Raw genomic sequence first — 15,977 nt, forward strand, 5'->3', positions numbered from 1 at the left:
AAAAGTCAAAAGTGCAACGAAGTACATCAGAATCATTTACTGTTGTTTTCTCATCAAAAACAATGGTAATTTTTAGGTTATTTGGCATCAATTCATAAAATCCGAAAGGTCATGGCATGGTTTAATGAATAGGAGCTTCAGATTCTGGAGTGGTCAGCTTGGTTACCAAATCAAAATCCTGTCAAGAACTTATGAGAAGGGAATCGTAGATGTAGATGCAGCTTACAAGCAGTTTGAGTGATTTGAAGAGCTTACACGAGAGGTATCCTCTGCGTAGAACAAGATACACACTACAACATGGCGCAGATTGGTCGAAACAGCTACGAATGGGTTAATTGAACAGAATGAGAACTAAAGATGACCAACAAATTAGAAAATTATTGTAATTCAAGTAAAATTGGCCTTAATTTTTTAAAGGAGTGAGAGTTTTTTTCTTCTGGTTCTATAGTTATGAAACACTGGAATTTTAGTTTTTTGAATGTTTCACGCCTGGTTCAAATGACCAGTCTTATAAATGAAGATAGTTATTTTATCCTACACTTTATACTTCAATTCGACCGACTTCTTACACATCTCTGGAAACTCAGAAAAATGAAGTGGTTCTACTGTTGTGGAACGCAGTGTATAACATCAAAAGAGAATGAGTTGTTCAGTTTTTTCAATTTAAAATTGCCTAGTAGATGTGTAGATCATGATACCCCAAATTGATATATTCACAGTTAATAATTGTGGTAACATAAGCGCTCTTTACATTCCATTCTTCATTATCAATGATCAAATATACAAATGCGGTTCCCGCTGATGTTGAAGTCTCTCTAAAGTTTAATATTGTTTTGCTCTGATTCAGCCTCATGCTATTTTGACCGAGATGTTCGGATTTGTACGAAGCCAAAGATGTCCATTGTGGAACAAGAGACGTGAATCATTCGAAACTTCACTGAATTGAAGAATTATAGGTCATCATTGTAGCAGAACAAATATAAATACAAATTGAGAAAATATGGTTGAAAATGGATAATTGGTGATGATTGCAATTAACAATACTATCAATAAAAAGCAAAGGAGCTCGCAAAAAATGGGTTCAATCTCAATAAAGTAGGTAATAAAAATACGAACTTACACTATTTCGGATAGGGACGCACTTTTTTTCCTCAGCGATGTTAGTGTTGTTGAGAAAAAAGATGACGGACGGAGATCTGAGGAAATAGAAGAAACATAGCGACATGTTTCATTTACAAATAGTTGTGAGGATTTTGTAAGATCGTTCGTGCTATTACTACACAGATCGACTTCCCCCGAATGCTGAAACGAATAACGATGCACGTTTTGAGAAATAAAGACTGTCCCAGAAAGTTTTGACGTAGTAGGAAATCAACGGTAGAGTGATATACCTCCAAGGATGTAATCAACTACTTCGACCAATTGGCGAATTTTGGGCATTGACAATTGACTTTTCTTTTTCCATTAAGGCGAAATTGAAGGATGATTTTTGACGACATTAGGGCCGGTTTAAATCGAAATGTTTAAAGTCCTTTTCTCAAAATGAGCAAGATCATGCATTTGAAACGCTATTAAACCGAATTCATTTTCATCAAGATCAATTTAACTGCCAGTCTCGAAGCTTTATTGATAACAGGGTTCTGCTACGAATGATTCTAAAATGTGACTTGTGGAAATGACACAAATTTGCAAAGAGATCCGAGTGAATATTGAAAAAGCCTTTCGTTCTGTAACACCAATCATGTTAACAAACAATTAATGAGTGGTACGCGCTGTGACGAGATGCCGAGTAGGCGTCGTGCACAAATTACGTTACGCTCCCTCCCCCTACGTAACGCAATTTCCCGATCTTTAAGGCTGATAATATGCACAATGTGGAAAACTATCGTCTGATTTCGATCCTGAGTTGTTTGGTAAAGGTGCTAGAGCGACTTTTGCATGACAAGATGTATTCAGCTGTTCAACCAATATTCTCGGATTCTCAACATGGATTCATGAAAAAGCGCTCGACAACCTCTAATTTGATGACTTTCACCAGCACGGTTATTCGCAGCATCGAGAAGCGTCAGCAAGTAGACGCCGTGTACATAGACTTTTCGAAAGCTTTCGATAAAGATAATCGTCGTATCGAAACTGAACAGCCTTGGTCTGCCTAGATGGATTGTTCGCTGGCTGAAGTCTTATTTGTCATGTAGGAAGGCCTTCGTTAAGGTTCATTATACCAAATTTGAGATATCAGAAATACCATCTGGTGTACCTCAAGGCAGTCACTTGGGACCTCTGATCTTCGTTTTGTTCATCAACGACGTGTGTGACCATCTAAGTAAGTTGCTGTGCGCTGATGACCTTAAGTTTTACCGTACGATCAACTCAATGCTAGATTGCTGCGCGCTTCAAACTGGTATTGTTCGGTTAATAAGGTGGTGTCAGATGAACGGCATGCAAGTAAACACAGCCACAAATGTAAGGTCATACTCCTTCACCCGTGGTCAGTTGCCGATCAGATTCGAATACTCGATGGACCAATTGACGCTTGCAAGAATCGATTCTATCAACGATCTTGGACTTATGTTAGACGGCAAACTTCAACGAACACATATCCGTGTCGATCGCAAAAGCTAATGCCATGTTTGGATTTTTACGCCGCAATACAGCACAGTTCGACGACGTTCATGCGCTAAAAACTTTGTATTGTTCGTTGGTTCGTAGTGTTCTTGAATATGGAGTACAAATTTGGGCTCCATATCATGCTGTCCACATGTCACGAATTGAACGAATTCAAAAAAGATTCGTAAGATTTGCGTTACATCCACTTTCATGGTCAAGTCCTGACAACTTGTCTTCGTACGAGCAGAGATGTGCGCTATTCCGTAAACGCTATCGAGTCGACGTGACTTTTTACAGAGACTCTTCGTTTTTGACGTCATTCGTCATTATATATCCATATCCAGCCCGCCAGCTTCGCAGTACTAGCCTTTTATGGGTTCCAAGACACTGTACTGCCTATGGCTACAACAGCCCGCTTGACAGATGCTGCAGACTCTTCAATGACGTTTGTAGATATTTTGATTTTAACGTTAATAGCGTAGTCTTTAAGAATAATATTAAGTGTCCGTAACCAATCTGTATGACTTTGTGTCAAAGATGTTGATAAATAAATCAAATCAAATTAATACACAGTAAGTGATGCAACCGTTATTTGTGCACGACGCCTTAGGTGATAAGGTGATCGCAGATGAAACAGAATGAAATAGAAAAACATAACCGCATTCCACGCTTTTGACGTAGGACAGCGTCTTTGATTCCAATATAGACGGTTACTCTACAAAATTAAAAATTTAGGAGATTTCAAAGGGCATTTACGCAAAATCGTGATTGCGATATATGTTATAATATATTCCATTAGGCGAGAATTTATTCAGCATTTTGGAATAAAATACAAAAACGTGGAATAGTCTATTGACCAAGGAAAAAGTTGGACAAATTTAAAAAAAAACCATGACAGCAACGTATAGAGTATCTGTGCGATTGCACATACAACAAGAGAACAATTAACCGTATAGGTTAAGCCAAACGATTCAATAGGTTGATGCGATAAAAAAGCATATTTTGGTTATACCTGTGAACGAAGTGCTGATTTGAACACATGCAAAAGTCTGTTGATCTTCATGGAGGATACTCTAGTAAGCAACAGAGCCATTTTTATGGTTCGTATTCGGTTTAATTCCTTTATCTCAATTTTCGGGCAATTCGAGCACCCCTATTAGCAATTCAACAACCAGTACGTCGTGTAGTAAAATAGTAAAGTATCCATTGGATTACAGTGTTTGCTGACTCTAGCTCTGATTTTCATAGACTTTATCTTCTCACTTTATTTGAGATATTCCCTTTATAGCAATCTGATGCAATCTACTAGAAGGTTAAATAATATACAGTCGCGTTTATTTACCAGTCGTGATACTTACTCTTCTAACTTATCTCCAAGCTCCTCCGACTTATCTTTCTTCAGGCACTTGGTGAGATCGTCCTTGCTGAGGCCGTACCGGCTGCCTTTGTAGAACAGTGGCAAAAGCCACGCGAAGATTAGCTGCGACAGACAGAAGGCACCCTTCCGAGGGTTCTTCTTTTCCGGTTTGCGCGAACTATCCATCGTTTGTTGTATACTTAAAATTTCACGAATTTGATTTGGCACTTTCGATGTACGAAATTTCCGCGCATTAGACTATTTTTCGTTCTACACCGTCTCATCACACATTTTTAGGCACTGTTTGGAAGGACTAAATTGTCACTCAGTTTTGTTAGGATCTGCAAACGTAAAAAATATACACTGAATGAATCGATACACAAACCGAGGAAGCTTCCGTTTTGTTTTCACGAAATGTTTCCAGCAATTGATAGACGTTTGGTTTATTGACGAAAAAAGGCTGAATTCAGTTGGCGATAGCGATTGATAACCTTCGAACATAACACTGCTATCGGATGTGTAGCTTCTTGCCGTTTTTTTTCTTCCAGACCTGTAATTCATTTCGTCATCCGTGCGTAACGGAGGACAAATTTCTGCGCGCCTCTTGTTATCATTTGCCAAAAGTGTTTGCGCTGATTTATTTCTGGGTTGACCTACATTCTTGTCACTATTTAAATGTGTTTGTTTATGTTTTTTTTCTAGAGAAATTCATCAGATTATTCGAATTTTTGTAACGAGTACTCAGATTTGTCTGATTGGTTTAAAAAATGTTTGTTAAAAAATATAATTCACAGTTAAGGCTCGAAATTGTAGATTGTTATTCAAATCAATCAACATCATAGAAAATATAATTTATAGGTTTTATCACGAAACGGTGTTTGTTTGTAAGGCCGTTTGAAAATAAGAAACCTGGTTTTCAGTAGAAATAGCAACATTTAGATGCCAAATGGCGTGGGTAAGATCATAGAGATACCATACATTCAAGATTACTTCACGAGGTACAGCTTTCACTGATATTCCGTCAAAACCTCGAAACAAGAGGATTTCGTTTTTATTACTTCGTTGATGACATTGACTTATTGGTTTGGGTCAGTTGTGGTTATTGTTGTCATACAAATTTAGCAGTAAAATACGTGGATACAAAGTGTTGTATAGGCTTCCATTAGTGAAATTTATTTTGTGTTAGGCGCTCGAAGGATGAACTTTGTGTTTTTAACTGCACGTTATGTAATTAACTTTGAGAACAATCGTACAAAAAGTGCACCGTTAATTTATATTAATTGCCATCGTGAAAGTGTCCGCTACAAATTTGTTGTTGTCAACTGTTTCCTTTTCACGTTATTCTTTATGCCCTTGAACTTTATGGGCCCCTTTGGACGATTCTATTACATTCACCTAAATTTCATCTACTTGAAGACATTCATCCGAATGTAACATTTGCCCGAAGGTCTTAGAAATCCGCTCGAAAAATACGCAAATTTATTATAAGAAACTATTTGAATAGCATAAGTGTACCAATTATGGAGGACATATGTCACCAGCTCACTGGAATTCACGAATAAATACTTTATTTTAGTTCAAAAGTATACAAAAGTATACTTTCTATCTTGTTGTGTATAGGTGTAGTAGATAACAATATTGGAAAGAAAGAACAAAAATCTTGTTTCCTGCTTCTTAAGATATGATCTACAATATCTTTAAGAAGCAGAAAAACAAGATTTCACTAAGTGAAGTCAATAGCAAATAGCAACCAAGAACGCTCCTGTAGGTCATTTTACTACAGGGAAAAATTTTGATAGAATGATAAAAATTTCCCTTTTTTTAATGAATTTTTCAATTATGCGATTATTCCCAAATCGGAAGATGGTTTTGAAAACTCCAATAAATATCTTTCGGAAATTAAAGGGTGTGTCACATCAAATTGCATCACGGAAAAAACGCTGTAGAAATTTAATTTTTAGGAATTATATCTTCAGCTTTCGCTTATAATCAGATAAGAGTGTATAGATCACGTTGGCCATGCTTCACTGTCAATTTTTCCTAAATTTTGGAAAAATGTCGTCGAACGAAAAAGAGCGTCGTGAATTAATCCTGTGCACTCATTTCGAGAATCCGGAGTTGTCACATCGGGACATCGGTAAGATGCTGGGAATCGTCCAATCCACGGTCAGCAGAGTACTAAAACGATACTTCGAGAACCTAACCATCGACCGGAAGGTGAAGAACGGCAAAAACGGATGCTCCGTCAGTGAGAAAGATCACAAGCGCGTAGTTAAGCAGTTTAGACGAGATCCGAGAAGTTCGGTCCGGGATGTCGCCAATAAGCTGAATTTGTCAAGTTCATTCGTCCAGCGGACCAAGCAGTGGGAGGGCCTGCGTACATACAAGGTTCAGAAGGCTCCTAACCGCGACGAAAGGCAAAACATGGTGGGGAAGACGCGAGCCCGGAAGCTGTACACCGAAATGCTGACGAAGCCGCATTGCCTGGTAATGGACGACGAAACCTACGTCAAAGCGGACTTTCGTCAGCTGCCGGGCCTGTTGTTCTTCTCCGCAGAGGACAAATTCAGCGTTCCGGAGGAGATTCGCAAGCAGAAACTATCCAAATTTGCCAAAAAGTACATTGTGTGGCAAGCGATCTGCTCTTGCGGAAAGCGGAGCGCCCCCTTCGTGATGACCGGCACGGTAAACGGGCAGGTTTACCTTAAGGAGTGCCTACAGAAGCGCTTACTACCACTATTGAAGCAGCACGAGGGCCCGACCATCTACTAGCCGGATCTCGCTTCGTGCCACTATTCAAAGGACGTGTTGGAGTGGTACGAAGCCAACGGGGTCACCTTCGTGCCAAAGGAAATGAACCCGCCCAACGCGCCGGAGCTTCGCCCAATAGAAAAATATTGGGCGATTATGAAGCAGGCCCTCCGGTAGAACCCAAAAGTTGTCAAATCGGAGGCGGACTTCAAGAGAAAATGGATTTCTGTTCAAAAAAACTACAACCTGACGTTGTACAGAACCTTATGGACGGGGTAAAGAGGAAGGTGCGAGCATACGGGCTTGGGCTCGAAGTATGAATAAAAAGAAAATGCCAAAAGTTGTTTAATAGTTTTTATTTTACTGTCTAAAATTTTCAAAAAGGATCGGTCTACTGGGCGAATTTCTACAGCGTTTTTTCCGTGATGCAATTTGATGTGACACACCCTTTAGTTCTGAGAAGGACTGAGAAGGATTATTGTACTACTACTACTACTAGTACTACTACTATTAATCGATTGAAAGATACACGGCCGAATACCGAATATCCAACAAACTTCGAGGTCAATTTTGCTGAATATCCGACAGTCGGATATTCGTCTCTCTATTGCGAATACGGATCTGAGGAAAACTGCAAAGATTACACACTTTTTCACATAAAAATGATGAGCGATGATTGAATTTTTCGTTTAGAATCAATATCCTTTAATCTGCAAAGGATCTTGAATGGATTTTTTCTGTTAAGGATAAGTGTAAAATTGTACCAATTATGGTAATACAGGACTCGATTATCCAGAGTATTGATTTTTTTTCCACTCCGGATAATCGAATCCTCTGGGTAATCGAGGCAAAACAATTTTGTTTCTTTATTTGTTTTTTTTGCATGTATATTTCGTTTTTTGAAAATTTGATTTTTGATTCATCCCCTTAAAGTCAGAGAAAAAAATTAATTTATCCAGATTCTCTCAGGAGGTGACAGACGATCATATTTGATGAATCCTCTTACGCATATGTTCGAATTTCAACAATGACAGAGTTACAGAACTTTTTTTTTGTTTCGGACTCTGTTGCTTCATACTGGCTCTACATTAAAAAGTACGCTACGGAAGACGATTCTGATGCTTTCATTTGAAAGATGAGAAAACTTAGTACAGGATATAGTAGTGGAACAACTAAATTAGTGAATTTTAATAAAATTTTGGAAGTAAAACACTCAAAAGTTAATAATTTTTAATGTGTTATTATTAATTTTATCTTAAAAATTTATATTAAACTAGATTGTTTCTATCAATTAAAATGAAGTTCTTGACTGCAATATTGATATAAACAATTCCTGGTGAAAATTCAAGCAAAATCTTCAAAAATCAAGATTTTTACCCCACTGTACATGTAATAGCCACTTAAACTTCCCCTTAACGTTGAAAGGTTACATTTCTTCATGAAATAAGTCATATTTGAAATATAAAAAAATATTTTTTTCCAAACTGAATATAATCGAGTCCAAAATTGTATATAATCGAATCACATATAATCGAGTCTGTATATAATCGAGTCCGACCTGTACTGTATTCTATTAGTCAAATCATTTCATTTGATAGTCAACCATTTTGTGGCGGCGACCTTTTTGAATTTATGTTGTTCATAGTGTATTCTCCAAATCAAGCCATTCAGCCATTTTTTTGCGGTGGCCAAATTGAATTTTTCAAGATAATGAATACGCAGTTTTATAATGACAGTAGAATTAAATGTATGTTCCAAATTTCAGATCAATCATTCAGCAGGAACGGGGTAAATTTTCTATTAATGTGGGACAACCCAACAAACATTCAAACATACATAGAAACAGGTCAAGCTGAATGAAACCATTCAATTAATTAGTTGTTCGGGGACTGCGGCCATCTTGAAATTGGATTTTTCATTATCTGCTATATTCCACTAGTCGAGAACTTTCTTTTGATACATTTTTGGGCATTTTTCATAAATAACTGTGTTCTACTAGTCAAGCCTTTTCATTTGATGCCCATATTAGCTATTCAATATAGAATTATTATACAAATTATTCAAAATTTTCGAAAATCAAAAATGAAATACTCTGGATAATCGAATCTAAAATTCCGGATAATCGAATCCCGGATAATCGAGTCTCCGGATAGTCGAGTCCGACCTGTACAGAAACACAAGTTTATTTCGATAAAGCATGCCTTTGCACTGTATCTGCATCAAAACAGCCTCTTTACAGTATGAAAATCTCATTATTTTGAGTACATGATTCTTAGCAAAATGCTAAGAAAAAAATAACCTTCCAACAGCAATAACGCTTACGCTAGAGCAAAAGACAAAAGAACGGTATCTGATATCGGGACTCTATAAAAATTACAAGAAAGATATTCAATTTACCCGAATGTAACATTCACTCGAATGAAAAGTACGGCAAGTTAGATTTCGATATTGGTAAGATCTTCTGATAACGAATAGGTCGAGTCAATTCAACGTCGAATATATGCTAATTTGTAAAGAAGAAATAAGTAAAATAATAAATTTTCAGTTTTGCTTACATAATTAAAAAGGAATGGATTAACGCAAAAGAACGGAAAAAATAAGAAACAGTTTTGTTCGCGATTGTTTGAATTTTGCATGCATTAATTTTTTAAATGCCATAGCAAAGTATCTCACGGAAACGATTTTTTTGTTGCAATTTTTCATTTAGATCGTGTTTATTTCAGCCATTCTTCAACAAACCGATATGGTAGTTATCAGGTTTTTGTTCAAATTGGTGATTTTGTTTCTTATCGCAAAATATAAGACCTGTATTTTTTTATTTTTTTTTATTAGGGTGCTCATTTCTATTTAAGGATGGTAAGAAAAATCAAAATTTTCCCCTTTTTTCCGAAAATAATTCAATTTTTGTTTTAAATTCATAGCTTTTGAACTACTGTACCCAAAAAAGTTAAATTTTGACGTCTGCGACACTAGTAATTGAAGTCCGGTTGAGCTAATATTCTGCATAGGGTATTTTATAGTGCAAATCAACGTTTTGCAGGAAGTCTCGTATGGAAAATCGAGATGACCATTTTTATTTGGCTGCCGCATATTTCATGCAGAGCTGCAATTTGTCACTGTCACTGCATATATTTGGGCTACTATGACGACCATTGCAACATTGCCACCAAACGACGTGCAACAAGACATAAACCGACAAAACAGATTCTACACTCTTTGATGCTAAATAGTTTGTCAGAGTGTTTTGACGATCAAAGCATGTTGCAAGTCAGCGCACTATGATCGTTAAGACGAGAAATACCATGTCACATGGTGTAATGGAAGTTTACATGTTTACCAGGGTGCATTTGTTTACGTTGAGTTACCTGAATACCATTCTTATATAAAATGCTAAATCTTTGAGGAGAACAAAGGATATAAATGTGTCTAAATGGACTTCCAAATACATAAATTTCTATATCAGGCAGAAAATTCAACGATTCATTATTTCTGCATGTAGAGATTGTTTAAGTTTCGATCAATGATATTAGGCTGTCAAAAAAGTCCTGCGGTATTTTTTTTGAATTTTCATTTGTTCATAAAATTAGTTACAATCATCTGTTTTAAGTCAAATATGCGCAGTTTTGTTAGATGACTTGTTCCCAACGAGATGCCAACTTCATAATACCCCTGTTATAGAAGCTCGCTTCCTTATTGGCAAAAAACTCGGATAGCCAATTTTCACAGGCCTCTTTTGTGGCTAACTTCTGACTACCTAGCTCGTTCGCCATGGACCAAAACAGGTGGTAGTCACTTGGTGCAAGGTCCGGACTATACGGCGGATGCAAAAGAACCTCCCATCCGAGATCCCGGAGCTTCTGGCGCGTCACCAAAGAAGTGTGTGGCCTGGCGTTGTCCTGATGGAAGACAATGCGGCCTCTGTTTATTAAAGATGGCCTCTTCTTCATGAGTGCTACCTTCAAGCGGTCCAGTTGTTGGCAGTACAGGTCCGAATTGAGCGTTTGGCCATAGGGAAGCAGCTAATAATAGATTATTCCTTGACAATCCCACCAAACACACAGCAGAACCTTCCTGGCCGTTAATGAGGGCTTGGCCACCGTCTGAGCCGCTTCAGCGGGTTTCGACCACGACCGTTTGCGCTTCACGTTGTCGTAAGTGACCCACTTTTCATCGCCAGTCACCATCCACTTCAGAAACGGGTCGATTTTGTTGCGATTAAGCAGCGATTCACATGTGTCGATACGGTCAAAGATGTTTTTTGCGTCAACGTGTGTGGCACCCATACATCGAGCTTCTTTGTGAATCCAAGCTTCTTCAAATGGTTAATAACGGTTTAATGATTTATCCCCAGCTCTTGCCCGATGCTACGGCTGCTACTATGCCGGTCTTTCTCGGCTAATTCAGCGATTTTGTCGCAATTTTCAACGACAGGCCTTCCGGAGCGTGGCGCATCTTCGACGACCTCTACACCAGAACGAAAACGTTGAAGCCATCGTTGTGCGGTGGAAATGGAAACTGTATCGGGTCCATAAACTGCACAAATTTTATTGGCAGCTTGAGATGCATTTTTGCCTTTTTCATAGTAGTAGTGTAAAATATGTCGGATTTTCTCTTTATTTTGCTCCATATTTGCGACACTATAACTCACGAACGACTTAACCAAACAAAACACAGTCAAGGACTATATTATAGCGCGCAAAAATACCTTTTCAACAAGCTATAGTATGACTCGATACAATGAATACAACTAGAACTACGCGCTTACAACGACACCTCGCGGAAATACCGCAGGACTTTTTTGACAGCCTAATATATTCCTTTGCTTAAATGATTTACTATCGCTCGCGTTGTCACGCGTTCGACATAGTATTTATTTCAATAAATACAAGGAACAACAACCGGAACGAAAATCCAAGCTTTGCTCGATGAAAATAAAATGCAATCTGCGACAATCATCAATTCGCCGCGAAAAATTTTACCGCCATACAAATGAAACACAAATTTCTGCATAACTCGAGAATTAATCACGCAAATGGAACGAAATTTGGCATGTGGAGGTATTAGAACGCAATAAATGTTTTCACGGTGGTTGGCACTCCACCCCCCTCTCTAAGGGGGGCTGCCATACAAATGAAACACAAATTTCTGAATTATTCGAGAATTAATCAAGTAAACGAGACCAAATTTGGCATGTGAAGGTTTTAGGGTGCAATAAATGATTCTATGGTGGTCAGATACTTCTCCCTCTCTTAGGGTGGGCTATCATACAAATGAAAAACACATTTCTGCATAACTCGAAAACTAATCAAGCAAATGGAGCCAAATTTGGCATGTTAAGATTTTAGGGGGCATTTTGACGAAACCAATCCTTCTATGGTCAAATTTCAACAATAACGGAGTTATGGAACTTCTTTAATGTTCCGGGTTCTGTTTGCCTTAAACTGGCTCCACATCAAAAAGTTAGCTACGTAGGACGATTATGTTGCTTCCATTTCGAAGATGAGAACATTTAGTGCCGGATATTGTGGTCAAACATCTAAATTAGTAAACTTAAATAACATTTTGGTAGTGAAAACCTAAAAGATAGTGATTTTGAAGGTGTTATAAATTTTATCTCAAAAATTCACAATAAACTTAATTGTCTCTATCTACAAATTAAAGCTCTCTAACCCTTCTACAATCCTATCATGCCGGGGGTTCGGGTTCGATTCCCGTTCTGGTCGGGGGATTTTTCGTCAAAGAAAATTCTTCCGGCTTGCACTGTGGTCACGCGTATTCTAGAGCTTGCCACTCCAGAGTACATTTAAGGCGTGTTATTCGACATAAAAATCTCAACCAAGCATTATTAATGAAAATGACGCAAGTAATGCTATGTTGAGAAGACAAAAGTTCCACTGGAACGTTAGTTTCATCCAAGAAGAAGAACCGTTCTATATGTTCCTTGTCATCCGTCTTCTATCTTTCTTAATTTCGCTGCAATAACGTTTCCTGGTGAGAATTCAATCTAAATTTTCAAAAATCACGATTCTTACTCCACTGTCAAAATTGTATATAATCGAACCATATATAATCGAGTCTGACCTGTAAATTAACTTCAGATACAATCTTTGCAAGAGATTATTTCACCACATGAAAAAAACCAAGTTTTCCATTCACATTGAATACTAATTTGATACGGAGAAGATAATTTTCATTCATAATTTCTATTTGATAAGTGTTCATTCTGCCTGTAAATCAATTATTATCGTTGACGCTTCACTAACTCATAAAGCGAAGTTCAATGACGTGCAATACATGTCGTTTTCACCGTGAAGTGTATACGGGAAGAAGGCCCGGAATGTTTGATCACGTAAAGAGATAGATCATATTTCACCATATCGTTTTTTTCTGTATTATAATGACTTCAACCTCAACTCTGACCACGGGTTTACTGCCATTCAGAAGTAAGAATGTCGGGAGTGAGAATTGAACTCGTTAAGCGTGAGAGGTACGGATGTTAACCACTACGCCAGATCGTTTCCCTATTTCACCATATCGAGGGAACCGCATTGTAGGATGAAAGCAACAGTTCCTCTATTGAATGTTCACATATATGGTACAATCGATCGATGATTATAATTAGTGGAGTGTTGTTGCTTATTGAGCTGAAAACTTGTTCCAACAGCTCAAAAATTGCTTTGAATACAAAATAATGAAGTCACAAGAATGTATGAATATGGGCGCCTGCATGAAAATCCACTCAGTCATGAATGTTCGATGCGCCAATTTTACTAGTTCTAGCCAATTCCGTTTCCATTTTGCTCCCGTTTTGAACGGAAGTGCAAAATTTTTCACCCCAGAATGCATTCGCAGAATATGCACGAAAGAAGCATAGAACAGAGCTCGCATTTATCAGCAATTTATTAAAATATCCATTCATTGAGAATTGATTTAGATGCAACTTCAAACAAATAATTTCTAATTCAACGGTTTCAATACAACGAAGGCCTGATAATAAATCCGAAAGGGTAGAGTTGGAAAGTTTACTCATTTCGTCGTTACTCCTTTGTATCAAATTGATTCTAAACTAGCGCTCTTAAGATAATAGGTCCATCATTCGTAACACAAAAATTAATATTAAATATTTCACAAATCTAATAATTTATTTTTTTAAGCAAAATGGCACTATGAACCTGTTGTTAAATGCACTAGCCCGTAATGTTCTTTAGTGCTCAACTTGTGTTTCACGTTCATCTCGTGATCTAATCTTCACCACCTTCCTGTGATAAGTTGTTTCATTTTCATTTTGAACAAAATCTCACATCATTTTTCTTCTTCTGGTTTTTTTTCCAAGATACGTTACAAGTTCTTCAATCACTGCACAATATGCACAATTCATTCAAAATTCTTTCTGATAATCACGAGCTCACGGGTTTCCAGTTTATCAACACGCGCCACTTGTCTCCGTTGGAGTCTACGTACGTTCTGAATTCAAGCGCGCATTGCGAATGGTGATCAACGCCAAGCGCAGCAACTGATTTCCTATGTCTTATCTCTGGTTATACACAAATGGACAGCACCCAGTCTTGCACGGTAAAATATAATCGAGAAAATGTGGAGGAATCTGTAAAACATTAATTTTCACGCAAAATGTTTCTTTCCAAACTAGTCTGTTCCTTTGGGGAAATATGTTTTTATGTCTTATGGTCCATATGAAAAATCTTAATTTTCCAAAGAAAATGAAAATTTGAGGGAATCTAGGAATCGGTTATCAGATCACTGATCTGATGCTCATTGAATTAATTATGGAACACGCGAACAAAGAACTATCACGTGACGATAGTACGTAAGAGACGATGACCACAATTCCGGCAAACGGAAAAATAAACAAAACCTCTACAGTGTATTCTTTATGATAAGAATAGTACAAACTTAACCTGTGCGTAAAACTACGCGTTACTCATTGTATAGTATCACAAAACCCCAAACAGTGGTCGATCAAATGTTTGGGAACGCTTGTACATGTGTTGCATAATACGAAATTTTACATTATGCAGACAAATATCAGTAGGGTCGATTGTACTAAAACTATTCGGGCACAGTTCAACGAACTGTGAAGCATTAGTGGCCGCACGAAATCATTAGAAAAACATCTTCATTTGCCTTCGAGAAGTTCATAACCCTGAACACAACACTTCCCATCTACTGCACACGACGCCATACGATGTTTATTCTTAATCGTTTTGTTATGAATGTTCATCATCGTTCCGGCTTTTCGGTCGCTTAACATATTAATGAAATTTCATCACTCAGTAGATTCTTCCATCTTCCCGGCGTAATATACCCGGCGATAACACACTCTGTCTTTATTTAGAATACGAATATCTGATAGTATTCCTCCATATTAACGAGTGACCTTCGATTAGAGAATGACTGAATCGAATCGAACAGAAATACCTGATAAATAGGTCAAATGGCGGATGACACGGCGGCAACCGGCAACACGTTTAACGAACGACGCAAAGCGCGAGTAAAACGCCCTCGAACGCTTATAGCTCGAGAACGACTGATTCATGCCTTTATGCTGAAGGTTCAAGACAGCATTCGGTGTGGGTGAAGAGAAATGTTTAGTTCACTCTATCAGGTTGCGGTTATGTGTGGAGAGCAACTGAGAAATTGACGATAGTATAAAAAGCCGGCAACAGTAGTGTTGGTTTCAATTCATGGTGTCCATTCATATGTTGATGGTAATGGTTTAAGGAGAAAGATAGGTTCAGTGCGATGCAGGAACAACGTTGTCTTCAAATGCGAACATTTTCTCACGAACATTGTTACATTGATGACGGCGCTCCGTTCGTTCATTTATAATCAGTACTATGAGGGTGTTATGAACACAGCTGAAGATCTTTTGATCTTTATTCCGCTACTTAATTATTTTTTAGATGTAGTTTTCTGAACCATTTTTAAACATACAATCAATCACAAAATTGAGTGTACATCCCTGGTTGGTTCGTTACTTTTGAGTTTTTCTGAATTAAAAAATAAATAATTTGAAGCGGCTTCTATTCATCGTATAATCGGTCCTTTTGACGTAGAACTACGTCTTTCATTAAGGGTGCCAAATCAGAAAACAGGTCACGTTTTTATGAAATAAAGTTAACGTTAATAACTATTTCTGTCGCGAACTGATTTTGGCGATTTACATACCAAACGAATCGGAAATTCCCTAAGATTTGTTAAATATGCTACACATTAGAATCTCCTGGTTTGTAAATGGTTAAAA

At 37.6% G+C, this 15,977-nt stretch overlaps 1 protein-coding gene across 1 annotated transcript in view; it reads right to left on the reverse strand.

The window, feature by feature from the left end:
• LOC129776435 (ATP-binding cassette sub-family C member 4-like) overlaps nt 1-15,278 on the reverse strand; it is a 30,936-nt gene extending 15,658 nt beyond the window's left edge. Inside the window, exons 1-2 of the mRNA XM_055782087.1 lie at nt 15,152-15,278; nt 3,966-4,305 (exon numbers count right to left, since the gene is read on the reverse strand). Of these exons, the coding sequence (XP_055638062.1) occupies nt 3,966-4,150 (185 nt within the window). The 5' untranslated portion in view covers nt 4,151-4,305; nt 15,152-15,278. The remainder of the gene's footprint in view (nt 1-3,965; nt 4,306-15,151) is intronic.
• Nucleotides 15,279-15,977: the final 699 nt, after the last annotated feature.

This window comes from Toxorhynchites rutilus, chromosome 3 (assembly GCF_029784135.1).
Source record: "Toxorhynchites rutilus septentrionalis strain SRP chromosome 3, ASM2978413v1, whole genome shotgun sequence".
In the NCBI taxonomy this organism is placed as follows: domain Eukaryota; kingdom Metazoa; phylum Arthropoda; class Insecta; order Diptera; family Culicidae; genus Toxorhynchites; species Toxorhynchites rutilus.